Here is a 23,114-nt window from a genome sequence, read left to right on the forward strand (position 1 = left end):
GGGGGGGGGGGGGTTACAAGAGATCAGTTTAGGAGATCGGTCCGAGGAGGAATGAACATTACAAGTTCGGACATTGTCTTAAGGGCTCCCCCACCTCATCCTCGTGGACAACCTTCAGTACGTCTAAATATTCTTGGCTAGGATTTCTGGTTTTCAAGTGTTAATTACAAACTTTATTCATTTAATTATTTTAATATTCCAAACACTTAATTTATTAATATTTCAGTTTGAGCGTAATTTATTTTCGAAATTCTACAATTTTAAGTCAATTTTTATCTATTCCTCAATTTTATGTTTTGAATAAATTTCGAAAGTAAGTATACGTTCGATGCGTTCGACCTATCACAAACATGGATAGGGTTCCAGGTCCCTCCACTCAGATAGCGCGACGACGAAAAAAATTATAAAATTGGTACCTCTAATAAGTTAGCCGGATACTTTTAACTTATTTAATTTTTTTCTGTACTAATCGTTTGGTGTGTTCCGAAATGAGTTTCAGTAACTGACAGTCACCTAACCTAACAGGCAGTACTGCACTGGAGTTCCATAAAGCTGCAGTGCATTAATGGTGGTGTTGTGAGTTGCTGAAATTGATTTCGGAACACATCCAATCTCGCAAGCCACTGGCGTTGCCCTAATTATTTTTTACAATTTTGGGCAGCACTAATGACCACCAAACATTTTAACTAAGTTATTCGTAACCACCAAACGATTTCGCATCGATTTACCCCCTTATTAAACAAAATCGGTTAATAAATAAGTCTAGCTAACTTCTCGCTAAAATTTGTTTTTAATATTCCAGAAAAAGTATTTGACTACCAAACTTTTTAATTAGACTACCAATCACCACCAAACGGTTAGTACAGAGAAAAGTTATAATAGTTAAAAGTGTCCGGCTGAATCATTACAGGTAAAATTGGTTTCAAGAAAATCGGCCCACTGGGCATTGGCCATTTTTCTACTCATCTCTGGTTCGACTGGCAAGAGATTCTAATACATGTACATGTTTATCCTACATAGGAGATTATTGCTATCGTCATGTATAGATAATATGTTTTATACGTTTTAATCTCGAAGACTCGTCCTCACTTTTCATACCGATACATTTTTCCACTATCACTCTCTATTTTAATACAGGGTCTTACCCGTATTGAAATTTACGGGCTCAAGATACTGACTACTCAATGTGTTATCTATGGAACAAATTTTCTATGCCACGATGGCAAAGCTGTAGTTAGTTTACTCAAAACTTTGTACATGAGAAACCTCCTAAAATAACAGATTTTTTTGTCAAATAAATCATAATTTAATATGCCATATACTGAAGAATACATCAGGAACAAGTTAATCAAAGAACTGGAGCCTTTGCACTTGGTAAGCTTATATATTCTATGTATAGCAATGTATCCTATAATTTTATTGCATGGTAACATTACCTTTTACAGCTTATCAGGATATCTCATTGAAATGTTCAAGAGTTAGAATTTCAGTGATGACTAGTGAATACAAAATTAAACGGATAATATCCCGAAGTCGTTATTGTGCAAACATGACTGCAACAATAAGGATCCTTGTTATTATGGGTATAGTGCTTCTCTTGAGATGTTGTGTGACCTATCATCCTTACAGCGGTCAAGGGAAACCTCCTATGTTTGGAGATTACGAGGCCCAACGTCATTGGCAAGAAATTACATTAAATCTTCCCATCAAATGGTGGTATACTAATACCACAGACAATGATCTACAATATTGGGGTCTGGACTATCCTCCATTAACAGCGTATCATAGTTTGCTATTAGGTTACATTGCCAATGTTACAAATTCTGATTTTGTACAGTTAAGGACATCTCGTGGCTATGAATCTGAAAGTCATAAATATTTTATGAGACTATCTGTACTTTGGGCAGAATCAATAACATATCTACCAGCTATGCTGTGGTTTATTTCTGGTCTAAAAATACAAGAATTAAAAGCGATACAGTTGGATGAAAAAAATTTGTTTGATTTTAGAAAACATGATTTTCATCTAGCAACGATTCTTATATATCCTGGTTTAATATTGATAGACCATGGTCATTTTCAATATAATTGTGCATCTCTTGGATTCTTTGTTGCTGCAGTTACAGCTCTGTTGCGTAATCGTCTTATTTTTGGATCATTTTTATTTGTACTCGCGTTAAATTACAAGCAAATGGAATTATATCATGCTCTTCCAATTTTCTTCTATATACTTGGCAATAACGTGCCAGGTAGAAATAAGACACTAAAGTCTTGTATTATCACTTTGTTTTGTGTTTCATTAACAGTACTGTTAACATTTGCGATCATCTGGGTACCATTCTTTCAGGATAGAGAAACGTTTTTAAATGTAATATTTCGACTGTTTCCAATTGCTAGAGGGGTTTTTGAGGATAAAGTGGCAAATGTGTGGTGCGCAATAAATGTGATTTACAAATTGCGCAATGCATTAAATAATGCACAATTAGCACAAATTTGTGGAGCAGCAACATTGTTAGCAGTTCTGCCATCTTCCATGAATCTTTTCTTTAGACCATTAAGGAACAAATTTATAATATCCCTTGTTAATTCATCATTGGGTTTCTTTTTATTTTCCTTTCAAGTTCATGAAAAGTCTATTCTCCTTGTAGCTATACCAATCCTTTTAAACTTTCATAATGATCCACTGCCATGTTTCTGGTTTCTGTTAATATCTACCTTCAGTATGCTTCCTCTTCTCATAAATGATGGCTTATATATTGCTTATATAGCAATTACTCTATTATATGCAATTTCCACAACATGGGTATTCCCAAACTTATGTAGGATTACAACTTCTGTAGAACTAAAGGACGAATGTGATAAAAAATTAAGTGTAATATATGTGTGTAAAAATTATAGACAATTTGCTGTAGTAGGATTATTTCGTCTATCGATGCTAGGCACAGTAGTTTTATCAATGCTATGTGTTTTGGTAAAACCCCCTAAACGATACCCTGATCTGTTTCCACTTTTAATATCAGTTTACTCATGTGGCCATTTCATAATATTCTTTCTTTATTTTAATTATAAACAATTTTGTATAGGGAAACAATATCCAATGGAAAAAATTAAATCAAACTAATTTTGTATCTTGTGTGCTGTGTGATTTTTGTATGAGATGCTTTGTGGCTCCTTTTCATGAATAAAAGATATTTCTTTCACATGGAAATGAGTTTGATCTTTGTTATCCTGTGTGAACCAACTTTACTTTTCTATATCATCTGGGCCATATGTCTGTCCTATTTGTACCAAATCGAATTGCTCATTGTAAGAAACTTCAAATTAATAACATTGTTTAATTGTAATCATTAAATTGTTATCTTATATGTGGTTTGAACTTTATTTGTTTCAGGAGGTCGAGGATCAATCGGATGGATGCGGTGCTAAGTTTTCTGTAGTTATTGTCTCTGATAAGTTTACTGGCAAACCACTGCTACAGCGTCATAGGTATAATACTATTGTGGATAATTTTTAAAATTTATTTTGAACGTTAAAAAAACAAGAAGTATTAAAACTTGTAAAAAATGTACTATTTATAATTACAGACTCGTGAATTCTGTACTGGAAGAAGAGCTGAAGGAAATTCATGCATTTTCCCAAAAAACTTTGACGCCTGAACAGTGGGAAAAGCAAAAGGCTTAGGGTGAACTTTTCAATGTTAAAATCTAATGGGCAATACAAATCAGTATTAATTGATTTTACATCAAATTTACCAATCTGCAGTTATTCTTCGTACATAAGTATAGTTATTTTATTCTTAATTAGAACGCTATCTCACCTTCAATCAATTCATTCCGATGCAAAAAGTTCGTTAATTGATAAGGTAATACATCAACATAAATGATATGATATCAAATATCACACAATTAAAATACTGCAAATTATAACAACGGAAAAAGATGATTGAGTTTAAAGTCTCCGCCCCAGGAAAAATTATATTGTACGGCGAGCACGCGGTGGTTTATGGTAAAACAGCTGTGGCAGGTACTGTAAATTTACGAACGACATTGCAGTTTATAGAATTACCCCATGACCAATTGAACATCCAATTATCGATACCAAAATCTAATTTACTGTTAAATGTGCAATTGAATCAAATACAAGAATTTTTTTTTGGCTCTGAAACAACACAATCCATTGACACTCACGAGACGCTTTATGCTCACGTACAAAAATTTGTGGAGAAAATTGGATATGTAAATCTCCAACAACAATCTACCTTAGAATCTATTTTTTATTTACTTATTTCTGTATCTCAAGCACAAGCTCTGACGCTAAAGCCTTTCAAATTACACTTAGATGGTGTATTACCTATCGGAGCCGGACTTGGTAGTTCTGCATCGTTTTCAGTCTGCCTTGCAGCATGTTTCATACACTGGTCGCATCTGCAGAATAGTCAAAACCGTATCTTAGATGAAAAATTGTTAGAAAAAATTTCGAATTATGCTTTCAATTGTGAAAAAATAATGCACCATACTCCATCTGGCATTGACAACACAATTTGCACCTATGGATCATTTGTTGAGTTTCGCAAAGGAGAAGAACCTGTACCAATAATCACCTCTAAGAAGATGAGAGTCCTGGTCATTGATACGAAAGTTCAAAGAAGTACTAAAGTCTTGATAGAACGTCTGCGGAACCTGAAAGAAAAGTATCCAGACATTTTTCATCCTATCTTTGATTCCATAGATAATGTCTCAAAGGAAGCAGTAAAAATCATAAGACAAATTCATGATCTACCTGATGATCATAGTGATCTTTATGAGGGATACAAGAAATTGATGGTAAATTATATATTTTATTTTATTGTTAGTATTCTTATGTTCTCAAATTCTTTTTTACTTAATTTTCAGAGTCTTATTGAGATAAACCAAGGCTTATTAGTTGCTTGTAATGTCTCACATCCATCTTTAGATAAAATATGTATGGAGGCGCGACGTTTTAATCTTTCTGCAAAACTCTCGGGAGCCGGAGGTGGAGGATGCGCTTATGTTCTATTAATGCCAGACACATCGGAAAATGTTATTGCCAATTTCTCCGAAAAATTGTCATCTGATGGCTACACAGTACAGTTAACGACTTTAGGAGGTCCTGGAGTCGAGATTCATAGCTAAATGAATAATCATTAAATTCTATGACTAAATATAACTGCTGTGTACCAAGTAATCTTTAATTTCAATATACTAGGAATGTAAAAAGGTGATAATAAAATTATGGTTTTGGAAACAAGAACAAAATGATTCATTCTGATGTCTAATAATATTTAACCCAATGCAAACAACTTATGGCACTACTTTTATAATTATGTTTTATATACACAGTGTTGTAAGAGTCAACTACTAAATTCTCATTTTAAAACAAATATTCATCCATTTAATCACGAGCTTCATCCTTGAGCATCTTTACATCGCCAGTGCATTGCTATCGCCCTTCTTGCCAAAGTATCTGTCAATATAGTGTATCGTTTCGAACACCACCTCAACCATAATCAATATAATTATCATCCACTCCAAACGAACATGATGGCGATCACTCAAATGCGAAGATAATAGTTCAACCAATTCAACACAATGATTAAGTTTCTCGTTCATTACCTGTAAATCCAATTTAATAAATACTAGTGTACTATTTAAAGCATGTATAATTAAGTATATCTTGAAATTATTTAAATTCATAGAGAACTTACTCTTGTACGTTTGGAGATACTAAAGTAACTGCAAGTCTGTTGATAGAGATTCTCCAGCTCCTCCCGTTCCCAATAGAAGTCTGGTGTATCCAGTAAATCTGAACTCAAGTTGATCAAATGTCTCAAAGCAAATAATTCTCCTTGTTTTCTCAGTACTTCCTCGCGACTCATTCTTATTTTTCTCCCAGCCTTTAAATCTTCTGTTATGAATTCGATGGAGTTCACGTAGCGGTCCAATGAAGTTTCCCAGATTCCTAATTTAACAGATTGTACTATGGCATTCGAAAATGTGTACTTGTCCAGATCTGTTGCATCTGCTGCTAGTATAATAATTCCATCCTGTAAATGACTCTTCTTTCTACAAGAGTTCACAATTTAATTTATTAATATACATATAATGTGACTATTTTTTATTCAGTTATATATAGCATGTCCACTTACCCCGCGTCCGTATATGTGTATGACATTAATTCGCTCTCTGCGTGCACCATACTGTCAGAATAACTACAATCTTCGTATGCTTTTAAAAATTGCAAGAGATTTCCACTTTCCAATTCAGTAATATTCCACATTACTACTGCACCCTCACGGAAAAAATAAATTTCACGTGGCTCATGTCCCACCTCATACTTTGCTATAGCGTGTATAACATCTGCTAGTGCTGTAAAACAAAGTATTATTCAATTACTTTATCACTACTGATTATAGATAGTATATGTACATCTATACGATTATTTGCAAGGGTGTTAGTAACGTCACATTTTTTAAAAATTAAGGTGCCGCGGTATTGTATTAAAAAAAACAATGAAGAAACATTTTGTACGGTCGACATTTATTGACTTTGTTAAATACATACAAAATTTTGCATTTTTGAGTACTTAGATGGAAACTGTATAAAAGTAGTTTATTGTTCCGAACTTAAAGATGTACTGTGTACTGTACTAAGTAAATACAATTTCTCAAGTATACAAACTTAACTGTACTGTGTGCTTAAATATATAAAACTACATCAATCTTGATTAAGAGAAGTGTTTTCTATATTTACTATAACGGGGTGCCCGGCTCGGCTTGTCCCCGCTATAATCAATTTTTTATCCATAGAGCAGCCAGGGAGCACTAGAGGGCTAGGAATTTCCGAAAAATTAGGAGTTCTGATCGGGATTCGAACCCGATACCTTCGGACTGCCAAGTCGAGCACTTATCAATGTGCTATTGAACCCACTGTCAGACCTGATAAGTCCTATTTATTTATTTTTCGGTCATTCCTAGGTGGTATCCCCTCTAGCTCTGTAACGCCACGTTACATTACATATACTATTTTTATTTAGAAAAAAAGTATAAAAATATCGCTTTGAATTAATTACAATGAGTAGTATAATAATATTATTGACGACAAAAATCGACACTATTATTACATGTAAAAAAATGGAACATAACAGCTATTTTGGAATTACGATTTAGAAATTTGGAGCTCCTTTATCATCTTTTTATAATTAAAAGCGGTAATATCCGTCCAAAAGAAATCAAATTTCATTTTACTTAATATAAGAAGAAAATAATGAGTACAGAATTTTGTAAAATTATAAAATGTAGTACACCATATAATTTTGCAAAGGTGTACGGTGCGGCGATTTAATAATTACCCAGTGTGGTATAAATACTTCCTAAACCGTATAAAGTATTAGTTGATGATTAGTTTTTAAATACATAAAATGCTTCACGTAATGTATGTTCGATTGGAAGATCTAATAAATCAGTCAATCAGATAGGGGCTATCACATGCACCTAAACCACTTGCTACGCCTCCTTCATCAGCAGTAGCTATTTTTGTTCTCAACATATGTCCCACTTGTCTGTTTATTAATACAGTTTTCTCATCCCCTATAATGACACCAAAAATACCTAACTCTGAAACTAATTCCTTTAATTCAGTATCTGTATCACTGCCTGGTCTAATTTGATAATTTATTTGCAAAGGTGGATCGATTCTGTCCATGAGAATCCATGCAACGCGTTCCTGTTTATTTTTCGTGGATTCAAGAAAGCTCCTCACGTTCATTCCATAAATATTATTGCAGCCACCTTCACGTTGGGGTTTAAGGACAAATTTTTTAGGATTTGCAATACCCATTTCTACGGCTGCATCACCATGTTCATCAAAATTTAAAGAGTATAAGCCTGAAAAAAATTAAAACTGATTATGATGTTTTATCATTAGTATAGATATTTATAAGTCTCATGTAACAATTAGTTTAAGTTTATAAGATTTAACAAAGATTTATAATTACCAGTGAAGATTTCCTTGACACGTTCAATAGTTTTTTCATCTCTAAGAAATCTCGTCACGGCTTCTGGTTTCGCTAATGCCTGCTGAACTTTTTTTGCTCCTGCTAAATGATATTGAATAGAAGGACATTTAATTGCTAATGATCTCTCTATTAGCAATCTAGCATCCCATTCGTTTTTGCTGTAATACTGTCCTGGCTCATAGCCACTTCTATAGTATACTACTGCTATGGTATAGCCATCCATTAACAATTCCTTATTCTGCCCTAGTTTCGCTCCGGCAGCTAGCTGTGTTAAATTTCGCCTAATCACCTTGATGTCAGGGTTTAATCTTCTGATTTCAAATTCATGGAAACGCTGGTCACAAATATTATATGTAACATCTTCTATGACGAATAAAATAACTGCTCTGTAAATATTATGATTATGAATAAGTATTATACAAAATGTAGCAAATTTTATTCATCTGAAATTATTTACTTTTCACTTACTTTTGGTCATTGTATATCTTCCAAGCTTCTATCATTCCTGTACAAATTCCTTGTAGGGCATTATTATCAGGAAGATTTTTTATTTTTTCTGGAACTCCAAGTTCTTGCAGTATAAATTTATGAAGATTTGTTGCAGCAGGACCTAGCCAGCCAAATCCTGACGCTATTGTATTAATTTCCACCTGTTTCCAACAGCAGTAAGGTTGATGATTGTTACAAGTTTTTGGCTTTGGACAACTTGTATCCAACATAAGATCAGATCTAAGTAAACCCAGTGATATTTTTTGTGTAAATCCTTCTTTATATACAGTCTCGTAGATATCAAAAAGCTTCCTTGTAAAGGTATCAACTTCAATTGTTTCTTGTAGAGTTTCTTTTAAAAAGTCATAGTCGTGAGCCACTTGATGCATTAGTCTGTTTAAAATTATCTGTATGCTACATGCATTCTCAAATTCCTTACGAGGAAAGGAGGAAGGTATCAAAACAAACGGTGCAAATTGTAGAGCGTCTCTATTAAACTTCACCTTTGAACGCATACATACACCATGCATCAATGCCCAGTCCTTGGCCTTGTCAATTATATCTTCCAATTCTTCATTGGGCAGTGGCAACGGAATACACAGATCCATGATAACGTTTCTTGTATCACACACTGTATTATCAGATTCTCTTGAAATAGTGAATGAATAAATAGTTTCTTAGTTTGCTTCTTATTATTCTTCTTAAGTTCTTCCACTTGTTTAGTACTGTTTATGTAGTTTGTTGCTTAATTAGAGTTAACACTGATGTTTCAGAAATTGCATGGATCCTACGAATGGAATTATTCAGCACACAAAATAATTAAATTTTATGGCTCCAGTGCTATTATCAAAGATTAAATAACAATATCTTTTTCCAAGTAAGACACAGGAATGTTGTGATATTCAAAATGTCTTCAACACATTTCAGATCGTGATAACATTATAAAATCAGTATTTTATTATTATACTGTAATTTATTTAAAAATTCTACAAAATATATTTAAAAAATAGATTTTAAAATTGGTCTTAAATTTATTATATTTAAATTTTAATATGTATGTGAAACACAACTAGGAAAAATTAATCTTTACGCGTATAATTTATTGAGTAAATTTTAGAATCTTGTAAGTTAGCATACTTTTAATAGTGAAACTTGATCAGAAAAATGATGCTGCTTGTTACTAGACACAGGGTCTGACTAAGACTTGATATTGATTTTCCTGGAACCGGCATTTAAACACGTGCCTAATCACAAAATCGCGGAAAGTAATTAGTCTCGCGATTGACTATTATATTTATGAGTCAGAAGAGATATTTACGATTAATTACGTCCAAGGTAGATTCCCGAATAATGTAAATACGATTTACGAAAGTAGTTTGATGATGAACACATGGTTGGTACAGATACATCTATAGTTACCAATGAGAAAATGGATCAAGATACAAACAGAAAAATTAAATATATATTTTAAAAAATGATTTTCGGTGCTGTGATCCAAGATTATTTGTTTCTTCATCACATATCATTACACTTTGAGTTGTATATAGGATTATATAACATTTTACAGATCATATTTTTAACGAAATCGCCTAAATAATTTTGATTATATATAGGACACATGAAATTGTTATATGATGTAATAAATGTTTTTAGTTATAACATACATATTTAAGAAAATTGTATGTTATAAATATCTCCAATGATATTATAGGATTATATAAATCTGTTCATAAATCATATTTTATGAAATGGCTTATACAATTAACAAATATTGTTAACATATATAAACTTTTGAAGATTAAGCATTTTAATATCATTTTATTGTTAGTTAATAAAAATTAGGAATTGTGTGTGGAAATATATAAAATAAATATTAAAATGACTTACAGTTAGATGTGGTACATATTTTTCTTGGTATATATAAATTCTGCTCTAAAAGACCATCCATAAGTTCTTCCAAATTATATTCTTCAGCAGTAGCCACAGCTTTTACATTCCAAAACTAAAAAAGAAAATGATTTTTGTAGCATATAACAAATTTACACAAGTGTATAAGTGTTAGCTACAACTTTTAATTCCACTCATATAAAGCAAAGTTTGAATTGATTTAATCAAATTTTATTGATTAATTTTAAAAAATTAATCAAGATATACATACACCAGGCAAAGGTCTTTCTTCGTCTTCGACAACTGGTCGTTTTTTTCTTAAGGGTCGCTTTTTCATTTGAAGTACGGATATATTTTCTTGAATACCTTTCATACCACTTAACATTCTCATTTGGTTAATATAATGTATTTGCAGCCTATTTTGCGATAAAGTATTATATGGGAATTGCAAGCCATTGCCAAATGATCGGTTAGTTGAATACATAACATTTTTTGGTGAATTAATAACAACAGTACCAATACTGCTAAACACATTTAAATTCGCAAAAGTAAATGCTTTGGGTATTACAATTCGTTGAAAAGATAAAAATATCATGATTTCCTAACCTCCGTGTAAGTTTTTATTTTAAGTAATATATCGTACTAACTATGATAATTTGTCTACACGAATTTTTGGCTTTATAACACCCACAAATATTTTTCGGAATTAAGGTTTACAGCAGTTTACAGTCTGTCAACTATCATTTACAAATGTACGTATAATACTAGCAAATAAGTAACCGGTCCATTTATATAAATTTTCATTCACTTATGGCTCTAGTGTGCACTACCGGCCACAGAACTAGCGCGTATCATCCATAAACTTTATGTGCAACAAGGTGGATTCCTACTGCTAATAATAAGCATAGAATTTCTCTTAATTATTTTAAAGTGCAATCTACTAAAGAAAATGCATTTATCATCTATATTGTGGAAAGTCAAGCTGCCAAAAGGGCACATATTTAGAGGGTAATGATAATTGCGTATTATACATACAGAATCTGAAACTTCATAACCTCGTAGTATTTTGTTATGAAAATTAGAATATTATAAATGAAAATATTTATACTGTCGCCCTATATTTCATTATAAAATAGTTTTATTATTTAGATTAAACAATTTTTCTTGACTTTTTAAATCTGTAGAACATTACATTTTATAAACACTGTATATTTGAACCCTTCTACTATATGGAGTTAAATAATATATGAGTGTAATGTTTTATGTAGGAAATACCGTTTGGTAAAGAAAGTAACCCTCCCAGCACTTAGGAAAATGAAGCAGGAACTGGAAATTGAAGAAAAGAATATGTTCTACCTAAGGCATCCATACTTGACTGTTGAACAGTCAATTGGACATATGCATGATTTGAAAGAGAACAATCAAATGACCAAATTTAGACAAGCAAGGCTTCAAAAATTCTGCAAGACTGTTACCTTAGCAGACCATTTGAATCACTTGAAAGTAAAAGATGCATGGGAATGAAGAACATGATATTGAAGAGGTACTTTGTTACAACATAATAAAAATAGTTTATTTATGTGGTATGAAATAAATACAATATTAAATCATAGTACATAGAAGTATTTGTTCTATTTCTCCTCTTTTTCATTACATACAATTGAGTCCTTGCCATTACTTAATCCTCAGAAGACTCATCACTGATTATTGATCGCACATATTGTTTTATATTACTGAAAATAATAATTGACATAAGAAGTATACAAAGTAAATTCTAATAATATAGATAATCAATTTACTTTTATACATTACACTATTATACCATGAAGATATTGTATTAAAATAAGAAAAAATTATATTGTAGCAATTACAAATTGTGGGATTATTGATAATTTGAATTAAAGCATTCTTGTTATATGAAAGTATCTTAAATATTTCAGACAATTTCTGTAATTAAATATTTTTGTCCTTGTTTGTCTTATATCATACACCAGTGGTCGAACTAGTGCTAATGTATGATATGACCTTCCTTGTTGATTTCCAAAATATCCCTTGTCCCTGGAAGGTTCATTAGCAATCAGGATCAAAAATAATGCTTCTAATTCTATTGAAATCATATTGATATAAATTGTAATTTAATGATTATGTGTGCATATGTATGAGAAAATAAAAAATAAAATGTAAGTCCAACCTTATGAAAGTCTAACCACTTATATTCATACATCTTATTTTATTTCAATGAAGTATACAGTAAAGCTTCGCAGTAATAGATAGTTGACAAAAATAAATGTCAATAAGTATTCATTTGTAACTAATTCCATTTATTGTAGCCTACTCCCAGATTAAGAAAAATATTTCGTTTTATTCAGAAAACTGATATAGTTCTGTTATTATAAATAAATGACAGCGGGTTGAAATTCCAGAGAATGTACATTCGTCTTTATTTTTCAGTCACTAATTATTTAGTGAACTGAAAATTTGTATGCTTATTGTGAGAACACACGTTAATATGGACAGAGATCACAGGTTCCAGATAACTTCTGTCTGAGCGAATTATTGGGCGTGAGTTTGATTTAATAAGATAATCCAATAAAATATATCTCAAAGAATTTGTTGATAAAATTTGCATGTATCATTTACATAATTTGAATTTGATTGTCGTAATGGAACTACCTATCTATTATATTTCCGTATAATTATACATTATTAAATATTTAGAAATTATTCAACATTAATGTATTATTTTACCTTTATCATCAGGTCTGGGTGTAAATCTTATAAAGAAAGAAAATTATTTCTATTATGCGTTTTCAATACGTATTTCATATGCATGGTAATATTTTAGTAAAATAGAACACTATATTACTTTTAAAACAATAATACTGTAGTAAATACATGCGCGATAATATAAAAAATACTCTGTTTATGAGAATAAAGATAGCATAATTCATTGTTCACACAACCCATTCTTTTTAAATTGTTGTCACAAACTTTACTGCTTTCCTTAGAAATAGTGTAAACCATCAATCAAAAATTGTATGCTACCGTTATTTCTCAATACGAAATATGCATAACATTTAACGCTTACGATTTAATATCAGGCACCGGTGCATTGGATTTTTCAGAGGAAGTATCTTTCTTAATAAAATCCTTGGGTTTATGCCTCATCCATGCAACGGGATCTTTTTCTACTTCTTCTTCAGTCAGCGCTCGACCTTCGTAAAGTAAATTAGCGAAATCCGCCACTATGGGATCTCTTCCCACACTGCTCATAGCTATGACCTTGCCATCTTTGAAGTAATAGGTGAAAAATTTTAAGTCATCAAGGGAACCATGAATTTTGATTTTGTCAGCTTTACCGTAACCTATAACAGTAGTTAATACTTACAAATAATATAATTTGAACAAAACAATATTATTAGCTTAATGTATACGCAGAATTCAATTTACCCGCGTAGCGGTAACTCTTGCCGAATAACGTCGTCCAGAAGAATGGAACGGCTTTTAGGGGTGTAAGTTTTCCACAAATATTTTGTGCGGCTATTTTTCCGTGGTAATGGGCAAGAGGATAATGACCAATAGCTGCTCGTTCATTATTAGAACTATATACCGGTGCGTACACTATGTCTCCACCAGCATAAACATTTTCTATGTTTGTTTTTAAATACTAGAAATATTCCAAACAATAGCGTTAAATGTAGATCAAGTTTTATTTTGTTTACAAATTAAATTTTTAAATTAAAATACCTGATCCGTCACTATGCTACCGTCCTCTTTCATTTCCAAGGAAGAATCCTTAAGCCATTCCGTAAAGAAAGTGGAACCAATGCCCATAATAGCAATATCAGCAGGAAGAACAGTGCCATTCAGTAATTCAATTTCTTTTACAGCAGTATCATCTTCATTCGGTATAAACTTCGCAATATTCGTGCCAAATATGAATTTCACTCCTGTGCAAAGAAACATTATTGCGTAAAAAAATATATCTGTAAACTTATCTCAAAAAAGTTGTATAACTAACCTTTTAGTTCATGCTCCCGTTTAGCTCTTTCACCGATTTCTGGTCCGAAAACAGCCCTAAACGGAACAGTGTCTCGTCCTACGACCGTAACGGATGCAACTTTTCCAATGCAATAAGCAGCAGCTTCCATTCCAATAAAACTTAATCCAAGTACTACTACATGTTTTTCTAGAGAGAGTTGTGAAACAATTCCAACAGAATCCGCATGGTTCCTCATGACAAATATGTTAGCCAGATCAGCACCTGGCACGTCAGGTTTTCTAGCTTTACTTCCTGTAGCGATGTATAAATAATCGTATTTCAATTCCTCGTTGCTACTCAATTTTACGATATTAGCATTGGTGTCTAGAGCTGCAAGAATATAATTTACATTTGAAAAATGTTTCATTGATTAAATATGTTCCCATGTAGAGAGCAATGATAAACGTGCACCTGTAGCCTCCACATTGAGCTTAGTTTCAATTTTATTTTCATCGTAAAACAACTGCGGCCTCAACAGTGCCTTTTCAAGTTCAAAATCCATAGTCTTTGACACTTTGCACCTATCATAGGGTAATATTGGTTCTTTGCAAACCATTACAATACGACCCGTAAAACCTTCCTGTCGCAGAGTTTCTGCACACGTTGCTCCAGATGGACCACCACCAATTATTACGGCCATTTTTTTATTAGCAGCATCAAATTTACACATTGTCTTGGTTCGTTTGTTAAGTTCCAAATCTTTGCGTCTCGCACGTACGTTTACAAGGCCTTTGTTATTTACCGTTACCTGTTACAGGGATGTAATAATATTATTATATATTTAAAGTGTGTAATTAATAACATTTAAATTGAGAAATTACCTGGTAACAGGGTAAAGAATCCAAACCAGGATAGTCCTCTATGTCTCCAGTTTTTATATTGAAACATGCTCCGTGCCAAGGGCATCTAACTCTTCCTTCACCGAGTGCACCAGTATGCATCAGAGCACCATAATGCGTACATTTCGTACCAATTGCGTGTAACTCGCCTTTTTGTTTGATCAACAAAATTTTACCACCGTCGTCTCCCAAAGGCAACATTTTCATTTCATTTTCGTTAATATCCTTCTCATTGCATACGACGCCCTCGACGTAGTCGGCACGTTCTGATATACCTGAAGACCGTAGAAGGAAATAATTATGTATAATTTACATAAATAATTACGGATGACACGTATATTAAAAATCTTTCCGAAAGCATAATTAATTCATTCATCAGAGCTTACAAGAGCAACAACAATTTGCTATATTAAACTTTTCATACAATTCAGACTCTTCATTACACTTTTTACATGACAGCTTAATTCGGTCTTTATCATTGTCCTGACTAGCTGACATTTCGAATGTTAATCATTAATTAAAAAAATATTAATAATAAATCATTTCTGTATAACAAAAAGAGTTCTATGAGATATGAAGATACTAAGTGCTACGTGCGATTGATTGAGGAAGATAACTTTTAAAAATGTAAAAGATAAGGTATAGTATCGAAAAGTATCTAGGGTAAATATTTCTCTTACAGTCAGTTATCACAGTACTCAATTATTCTTAAAAAATAATAGAAAAGTAGTAAACGCAATAGAACATTTCAAATCGATCACGCAGATCCCGCTACAAAATACTGATATTAAGGCCTAACCATAAATAGTCAAAAACAAAATAGTATCATCAAAAATAACTAAATTTAACGTACCATTAGCCGCAGAGTTTTTAGCTCCTGCATTGCGAGAATTCTTGACGGAAAAAGTTTTGCAATTACTCGCACCCATGGTCCATAAATTTTTCAGCAATGTGTTGTTTTTGACACCGTCCGTGACATGGAAAGTACGTATCCTGAGGACATGCGCAAAACTTCATCTACCATCAAGAAACGAGAACAGTATATATGATAAAATCGATCCACGTGACTGTCCTTACTGTCCTTATAAATTTAATTATTCACTATGAATAAACTGTATGGTAGCATACGTTTGTCGATATTATAACTACTGTATCTAGTTGGACCTTTCGCGTAGTTTCAGATGAAGAACAATTTGTATTCTCTCAAAGACATTTTCGTCATATGATTTTATCTTTTTATTAAAAAACGATAACTGTTAGACATTTAGGTATCTTATCTCTTCGTTCTTATCTCATATACAACTGATAATAATATACGTGACAATTAGAAAACTCACTTTTATATGAAGTACATATATTTAACATAGCTTCTAATTATACGGATGATAATAATCAATATAACATAATTTATTTATATGTCTACAAGAGATTTAATCAAGTAGTTAGGTGACTTTTAATATTTCATTAATCTGTAAACACAACAGGTGATTACTAAAATTTTGTTAACAATCATGCCTTTGGATATATATTGAAAAATTACGAATACCCGTGTATATGATGTACAAATAGTAATTCCTTCTAAATATATGATGACTAATCAGGACATTATGACTAATGGGAAATAAAGTGTTAAAAATGTAGCGACTTATTTACGTATATAGGACTAAAGTATTTAAAAGTTCATACATGTAAGGAAATTTTGGCCAAATAAAAACTTTTTGTCTCCCAATTATTTAACGAAAGTCACGTGGTACCTTGTTTTTTTAAATCCTCTATACACTTGTTATACCGCAATATCCGAAGCCAAACTGGGAGAATGCTGTCCACATTTCCTTAAAAGTGAAAGGAAGTGTAGTGGGAGGCCTCAGCCTTGCCGTTGTGAAATCACTCCAAGCCCCAATAAAGTATCACAAGAATTTAACGATAAAAAAATACAAATCCATTTATCAAAAATTGAATCATTTACAGTAGAAAAAATGAATTCATCGTTACAGTAACGCATAGATTAATGTTTTACTATCTAAATTAAACTATTATGAAAGTAAAGGAATTTTCTCCATAATTTAATATTAAACACGATTGAATTAGATTACATCAATTATGTAGAATCTACACAAAATATAAACAATCATCATATAAATTATATGTATATGTTATTAATCGCAGTTCAAAAATAAAAAAGACAAGAACTTTACCGTCGTACCAGTTGTTTTCTCACGTGGAACCTCCAGGGAACATCTATCCGTACCAAAGTTTCGCTTAACTATGAAATATGAAATATTATAAACTTATCCCGACAACATCTGCCTCGTTAGATTAACAATAGGCGTTCTCCGATTTAAAGAATTCTTACTTAGTTTCGGCAGAACAGCAGTTTTACAAATTCCTTTACGGTCCTTGGTTCAATCCACTATGTAACGCAGCTCCTTAACTTTAGTAATCATAGTTCCTGTGCATACACGTACACAAAAGCAATCTGGGACAGTATTACTCACGAGGTCGCGAGTTACTATTACTGTAGTACTTTTCTCTAGAATACCTTTATAGTATACTATGTATTATATATAGTATACCTTATATCGCGATATCCGATCGTAGTACAGTTACATATAGATATCATAAGTATTTAATTGTCTGAAATTAGTAGAATCTGTGAAACATTATCTGATCTGTGAAGAATATTTATATTATGAATTGACTATTCATTATCAAGCGATATGTACTAGGGTCATTAAAAAATTTAGCATATATATAAATAAAATATTGTTAAGGGGTTTGTTCGTAGAGTATTGACGAAAGTTGCATTAATTTCTAAATGATCTTTCATAACAAAGTTTTTGTATGTAATATAGGATTTATCAAACCTATGCATACATATTTAAAAAATATAATATTCTAAGCAATACATTCCTTTTTATTGTAAATTATGCAAACCAGGATGTGTCCTTTTTTACATTTTCAAAGTACTGTTTGCACTTTTGCAAATATCTCGGTGATTTAATCTAGTATCATAAACAATAATAAAATTTACCTTTTCGGTCTGAGTCTGCCACCGAAATCTATCACAATTTAAAGCCAACTAGTCTTTGCGTTACTGCAGCTCGCAATTAAAACTTCTTTATATGCCACATGCATTTCTAATCGATAACGACTTGGTTCGGATCTTATCATATGTCCTCTTCTCGTTTGCATTTAACATGCATTTTTATCCTTATCCTTGAGGTTTTCCTCCCATTCTCCCAACCCGGGATTTTTTCCCCTAATCCCCAAGCTTCCATGCGGAGAAGTAGGGTTTCAAGGGAATAGACGGTGAGGAAGCCCATTCACAAACCTTTTCCTGCCTATTCCTACCCTCTTCGTTTCTTTTCCAACCTTGCAACATTTTTCTTCTTTCATCTTTCCTCTGTTCGTCTTTCATCGTGCTTTCTGATTTTACTTCAGCCTTATACTCTTTTGTTCCGCTAAAAGAACTAATTAATTTCTCGCAAAGGTATAAAGTAATTTTAACATTACTTGTCGGGCTTGGAATACCAGCGCTACGAGTGGCGGTAACTGACACTATTAATTATGACCCAGGAATCCGGCCACTACTATCTGAGACTAGAAGCAAGAGATTCATCTCCGTTCTAATATTACTTACCTTTTTTTTTATATACATTCGATAGTTCACACGTCGCTTTGTGATCACATTGCCGATCACATTGTGTAAACAAAATTATAAACTATCAGAAAGGACTATTTAGAACTGTCATATAGACTGTCACCATAGTGAAGGAAACATGACGTCCTTATACGACCAAGTGAAGCTTTTGTACGATCAGGAATTGTACACAAATGTTATTGCCCTTGTGAGTATTGTGAAACATAAAATGATACTATAAAAAATTATGCTAACTCTGTACATTACTATATAGAATACTGATACATCCAGTGAATTTGAACACTAAATATTTGTGAATGATTTTAGGCAAATTTGATTCTGTCGTTAAGTGATCACAATAGTGAGCTGTTACCTGCACATGCAAAGTTGTTAACTTATGTTCATTGTGCGGATTCCCACTTTCATTTGGGTAAATATCGAAAGGCTGAGTCACTTTACAAGAAATCTTTACAATTTCGGAAGTGCCTCCTTAAATCAAAGGGTGCTACTAAGCCACCACAGGAAGGGCAAAAAGATCTGTTATCAGATATAGATATAAAGTACCAAATACATCTATGTCTGGTTAAATTAAAAAATCCAGAGGAAGCTCTTCAAATACTACAAGGAATACCAGGAAAGCAAAGAACACCAAAGGTATACAATTATCAAGTATTGAGTTATAAAACATTTAGTCTTATTGAAAAATTGAGATTGTTCTTTGGTTTATTCTAAGTAATATGTGATTGTTTATTAGGTAAATATGGCACTTGCAAGGATGTTCCAAGAACAAGGAATGGAGCGTTCTGCAATCACATCATACAAAGAAGTATTAAGAGAATGTCCTTTGGCTTTAGAAGCAATGGAAGGTCTACTCTCACTAGGAGTTAAAGGAATTGAAGTAAATTCTCTCATAGTGGGCTGTACCTCCAATCTGTCAGGATTAGACTGGCTAAATTCTTGGATTAAGGCACATGCACATATTCATAACAGAGAATATAATCATGCCGTTACAACACTAAGGTCATTAGACAATGTAAATTTTTTACGGGATAATGTCACCCTGTTAGTAACAATAGGCGAATGCTATTATTATGCAGGAGATGACAAAAACGCATCGTTGTGCTTACGAAGAGCTAGGATAATTGAACCAGATTTAGTGAAAGGGTAGGATAAATATTTATATAAGTATTTTACAGTAAACAAGTCATATTCATTTGAATTATTTAACATTACAGCTTAGACATTTACGCAGGGGTTTTATACAAAACCCATCATACAAAGGAATTGGAAAAATTAATTTCCATTATAACAGCAACAGGCGAATACACAGCTGAAACCTACGTAGCGATGGCTTACGCTTTGTTTGCCGCTAGAAAGTTGAGTAGAGCTAACACATTCACAGCTCAAGCAATGATCTTAAGTCCCAATAATATTGAAGCAATCATTTTGCGTGGAAACATAATGATTGAACAGAAAAAGTATCAGGAGGCCCTGTACTATTTCAGACAAGCCATGCAATTGAAATCTCATCGTTATGAACCACACAAAGGATTAGTAGATTGTTTTGTTGGGATGCACAGACTGAGAGAAGCTCTAAATATTGCCAGTGGTGCTTGCAAACAACTAGGCCATACACCAAGAGTTCTCACAGTATGACTCAGAATTCAAAATATACTTATTTATTTAAATTTAATAATTAAATAATTCTTTTAAAAAAATTCTTTCAGCTATACGCGTCTGTATTAATGAAAGATCCTGTATCAGTTGGTAAAGCCAAAAATCTACTGGAGAAAGCACTTACGCAGGACGAGACTTATTTGCCGGCTGTATATTTCCTGTCTGAGATTTATGAGCAAGAAATGAATCTCGAGGCTGCTATAGCTTTGCTGGAGAGACAAGCTGAAATACAGCCAACTAGTAAACTTCATCAAATGCTGGGTGATCTTTGGGCCAGAGTGCACAACGAAGATAAGGCATTAGACCATTATGCTAATTCCTTAAAGTGAGCATCCAATATGACACCATTGACTTTATTCCATTGTCACAGTCTTACATGATCTTTTCCCTTTAACAGATTAGATCCAGGTAATGGAAGAGCACTAGAAGGTATGCATCGTTTGGATAGTACTTCCAGCAAATTAGATTCAACGTACTATATGACTGTTGGTGAAGAACATGCTGATACTAGTTTTGGGGTCGGGGACGGTTTACCAGACACAGATAATGACGATGCAGCGGACGAAAGTGAAACTGAAGCAGTATGGTCTGACATGGATTTAGAAGCTAATAGCCAGTAACGAGTAGTTAGCGCATCGATGGGTGATTAAACAAACTTTTATAGGAAGAATTATGTGGGTATGAAGATTTGTTACGTATCGTGTACAAATTCAAATTTAAATATAACATGCACATTGAAAAGGTATTGGTGGAAATTTTGTAAGATTTTGCATCTTATGGCCAGTGTGATGAGTATGTAGGTTGATGTCCTTTAGATAATCATAGCGTAATCTCATAAGTCCGAAATTTCTATTATATATTTCTTTACTAGTTTTTTTAAGCAATATATATGACTTCTATGAAAAAGCATTGGTTTCAATAGCATAAGCTGTGTGACTTTCATTAAATTTAGTTATTTGTTATCTAAGCAATATACGATTTGGTATGCAAGTATTTTTATACAAGCTTAGCATTATAGAAATTGAACTGTGCGCCTGTTTTACAGGTCATGTTAGTTTAGCGCGTTTAGCGGTATTAAACTGAGTTGGGGACAGAGTTATCTTGAAGAGGGCATTTCACTAGTAGTTTTGCGTAATGGCTACCGCTAGGATTCTCGGCCAACTTGGTAAATCATTGATTTAATAGAAATCCAGTTCGAAAATTTGCAGTGCAATTACGATTAAGAAAACTGTTAGATTTTATTGAGACAGTTTTGTATCCCATTATGATGATTAGTGTATAATATTGTGTAACCGATCCTATAACCTCACGAGCAAAGATCATTCTTATACTTCCAAATATATATGTTATTTATTTATATTCCTCACAATATATTATCTATTGATGCGTCTTATTATAATGTATAGAGTAATCATATTTTCACATGATGGCATTTCCTGTATATTAGGCCCTAACTTCCTGAGAACTACTCGCAATGCAGTGGCAACAGGATATGGGGTTCGTAACAAGTATGTCTATGTTAATGCTGAAGAAGAATCTATGACTGGGAAGGACATACTAGAACGTGGAACATTTAATGTTTTTACCCTTGAGCTTTTGCGTGGCTTGGGCATTACATTTGCTCAAATTTTTAAAGAGCCAGCAACTATCAATTACCCCTTTGAAAAAGGACCTCTCAGTCCAAGATTTAGAGGAGAACATGCCTTGAGACGGTATATCTTCATTATTAATTTATTTTTTTTTAAAATAATCTTGTAATATATAATAAGATTCTATGCATTATAGGTATCCTTCAGGAGAGGAAAGATGTATTGCCTGCAAACTTTGTGAGGCAATTTGTCCAGCTCAAGCAATCACTATTGAAGCTGAAGAGAGAGCTGATGGATCCAGGCGTACTACGAGATATGATATTGACATGACTAAATGTATTTACTGTGGGTTCTGTCAGGAAGCTTGTCCTGTTGATGCTATTGTTGAGGTAAAAGTCAAAATGAAGATGCGGGTTATTAGTCATTTTTTTTTATAAGTATACAGATATTTGTTGAGGTATTTCACTCTTTTCTTGTACACAAACTTAAATGAAATAGCGTTTATCATCTAAAATAGAAATTTCTTGACTTATCATTCCAGGGCCCAAACTTCGAATACTCTACGGAAACTCGTGAGGAGTTGTTGTATAATAAGGAAAAGCTTTTGCATAATGGTGATAAATGGGAATCTGAAATTGCCGTTAACATTCACGCAGACCACCTCTACCGTTAATGAGAAATAGAATAGTAAGTTTACATAGTCAACTTGTATGCTTTAAGTCAGTAAACCTTTATTCACAGTGAATAAATGGATTCACCGTAACTTGAAGATGTAAAAAGTGTATATTTATTCTAACAAATCTTTCTATTAAATGAAGAATCCCACATGCGACTGTCAAAATATTACCTTGACAGTGAGCAATGAATAAAATTTCTCACAGGGAACAGATTAAAACTTGTGACATCTTTTTCGTGAA

At 32.7% G+C, this 23,114-nt stretch overlaps 6 protein-coding genes across 23 annotated transcripts; 4 read left to right on the forward strand and 2 right to left on the reverse strand.

Moving 5' to 3' along the window:
• The first annotated feature begins 453 nt into the window (after window positions 1–453).
• Window positions 454–5,271, forward strand: LOC107266671 (bolA-like protein 2). 6 transcript variants are annotated; one of them, XM_015737390.2, is made up of 5 exons: window positions 963–1,374; window positions 1,446–1,583; window positions 3,392–3,486; window positions 3,585–4,823; window positions 4,893–5,271. In XM_015737390.2, the coding sequence occupies exons 4-5, from the start codon at window positions 3,939–3,941 to the stop codon at window positions 5,151–5,153; spliced, it is 1,146 nt and encodes a 381-aa protein (XP_015592876.1). In that variant the 5' UTR covers window positions 963–1,374; window positions 1,446–1,583; window positions 3,392–3,486; window positions 3,585–3,938; the 3' UTR covers window positions 5,154–5,271. The 6 variants fall into 6 exon arrangements, with proteins under 6 accessions (XP_015592872.1, XP_015592873.1, XP_024939605.1 ...); XM_025083837.1 differs by lacking the exons at window positions 3,392–3,486; window positions 3,585–4,823; window positions 4,893–5,271 and adding an exon at window positions 455–856 and having other exon boundaries at window positions 911–999; window positions 1,138–1,374; window positions 1,446–3,202; XM_015737386.2 differs by lacking the exons at window positions 3,392–3,486; window positions 3,585–4,823; window positions 4,893–5,271 and having other exon boundaries at window positions 454–999; window positions 1,138–1,374; window positions 1,446–3,202.
• An 8-nt stretch (window positions 5,272–5,279) lies between these two features.
• On the reverse strand, window positions 5,280–11,142 carry LOC107266675 (glutathione synthetase). Of its 3 annotated transcripts, XM_015737401.2 has the most exons (6): window positions 10,682–11,142; window positions 10,411–10,525; window positions 9,045–9,310; window positions 8,503–8,684; window positions 8,014–8,420; window positions 7,076–7,903 (listed from the first exon to the last, which is right to left on the reverse strand). In XM_015737401.2, the coding sequence occupies exons 3-6, from the start codon at window positions 9,129–9,131 to the stop codon at window positions 7,479–7,481; spliced, it is 1,101 nt and encodes a 366-aa protein (XP_015592887.1). In that variant the 5' UTR covers window positions 9,132–9,310; window positions 10,411–10,525; window positions 10,682–11,142; the 3' UTR covers window positions 7,076–7,478. The 3 variants fall into 3 exon arrangements, with proteins under 3 accessions (XP_015592886.1, XP_015592887.1, XP_015592883.1); XM_015737400.1 differs by lacking the exons at window positions 7,076–7,903; window positions 8,014–8,420; window positions 8,503–8,684; window positions 9,045–9,310 and adding exons at window positions 5,280–5,633; window positions 5,726–6,083; window positions 6,167–6,386; XM_015737397.2 differs by having other exon boundaries at window positions 8,503–9,310.
• On the forward strand, window positions 11,027–12,025 carry LOC107266680. Of its 2 annotated transcripts, none has more exons than XM_015737412.2 (2): window positions 11,027–11,162; window positions 11,679–12,025. In XM_015737412.2, coding segments are annotated over exons 1-2 (258 nt in total). In that variant the 5' UTR covers window positions 11,027–11,160; the 3' UTR covers window positions 11,935–12,025. The 2 variants fall into 2 exon arrangements, with proteins under 2 accessions (XP_015592898.1, XP_015592897.1); XM_015737411.1 differs by lacking the exon at window positions 11,027–11,162 and adding an exon at window positions 11,231–11,418.
• Window positions 12,018–17,883, reverse strand: LOC107266667 (apoptosis-inducing factor 3). Of its 10 annotated transcripts, XM_025083834.1 has the most exons (11): window positions 17,645–17,685; window positions 17,495–17,554; window positions 17,081–17,123; window positions 16,145–16,284; window positions 15,274–15,566; window positions 14,864–15,200; window positions 14,432–14,782; window positions 14,158–14,360; window positions 13,861–14,077; window positions 13,499–13,775; window positions 12,018–12,468 (listed from the first exon to the last, which is right to left on the reverse strand). In XM_025083834.1, the coding sequence occupies exons 4-11, from the start codon at window positions 16,218–16,220 to the stop codon at window positions 12,309–12,311; spliced, it is 1,914 nt and encodes a 637-aa protein (XP_024939602.1). In that variant the 5' UTR covers window positions 16,221–16,284; window positions 17,081–17,123; window positions 17,495–17,554; window positions 17,645–17,685; the 3' UTR covers window positions 12,018–12,308. The 10 variants fall into 10 exon arrangements, with proteins under 10 accessions (XP_024939602.1, XP_015592863.1, XP_015592866.1 ...); XM_015737377.2 differs by lacking the exon at window positions 17,081–17,123 and having other exon boundaries at window positions 17,487–17,554; window positions 17,645–17,883; XM_015737380.2 differs by lacking the exons at window positions 17,495–17,554; window positions 17,645–17,685 and adding an exon at window positions 13,159–13,184 and having other exon boundaries at window positions 16,978–17,092.
• A 379-nt stretch (window positions 17,884–18,262) lies between these two features.
• Window positions 18,263–21,353, forward strand: LOC107266670 (anaphase-promoting complex subunit 7). The gene is made up of 6 exons (XM_015737385.2): window positions 18,263–19,139; window positions 19,259–19,585; window positions 19,686–20,095; window positions 20,167–20,581; window positions 20,659–20,933; window positions 21,006–21,353. Exons 1-6 carry the CDS (start codon window positions 19,071–19,073, stop codon window positions 21,226–21,228), a joined length of 1,719 nt encoding a protein of 572 aa, XP_015592871.1. The 5' UTR covers window positions 18,263–19,070; the 3' UTR covers window positions 21,229–21,353.
• A 229-nt stretch (window positions 21,354–21,582) lies between these two features.
• LOC107266678 (NADH-ubiquinone oxidoreductase subunit 8) lies at window positions 21,583–23,092 on the forward strand. The gene is made up of 4 exons (XM_015737410.2): window positions 21,583–21,773; window positions 22,056–22,320; window positions 22,394–22,586; window positions 22,739–23,092. The coding sequence occupies exons 1-4, from the start codon at window positions 21,743–21,745 to the stop codon at window positions 22,868–22,870; spliced, it is 621 nt and encodes a 206-aa protein (XP_015592896.1). The 5' UTR covers window positions 21,583–21,742; the 3' UTR covers window positions 22,871–23,092.
• Window positions 23,093–23,114: the final 22 nt, after the last annotated feature.

The sequence above is a fragment of the Cephus cinctus genome, unplaced genomic scaffold (genome assembly GCF_000341935.2).
Source record: "Cephus cinctus unplaced genomic scaffold, Ccin1 Ccin1_scaffold0330, whole genome shotgun sequence".
NCBI lineage: Eukaryota > Metazoa > Arthropoda > Insecta > Hymenoptera > Cephidae > Cephus > Cephus cinctus.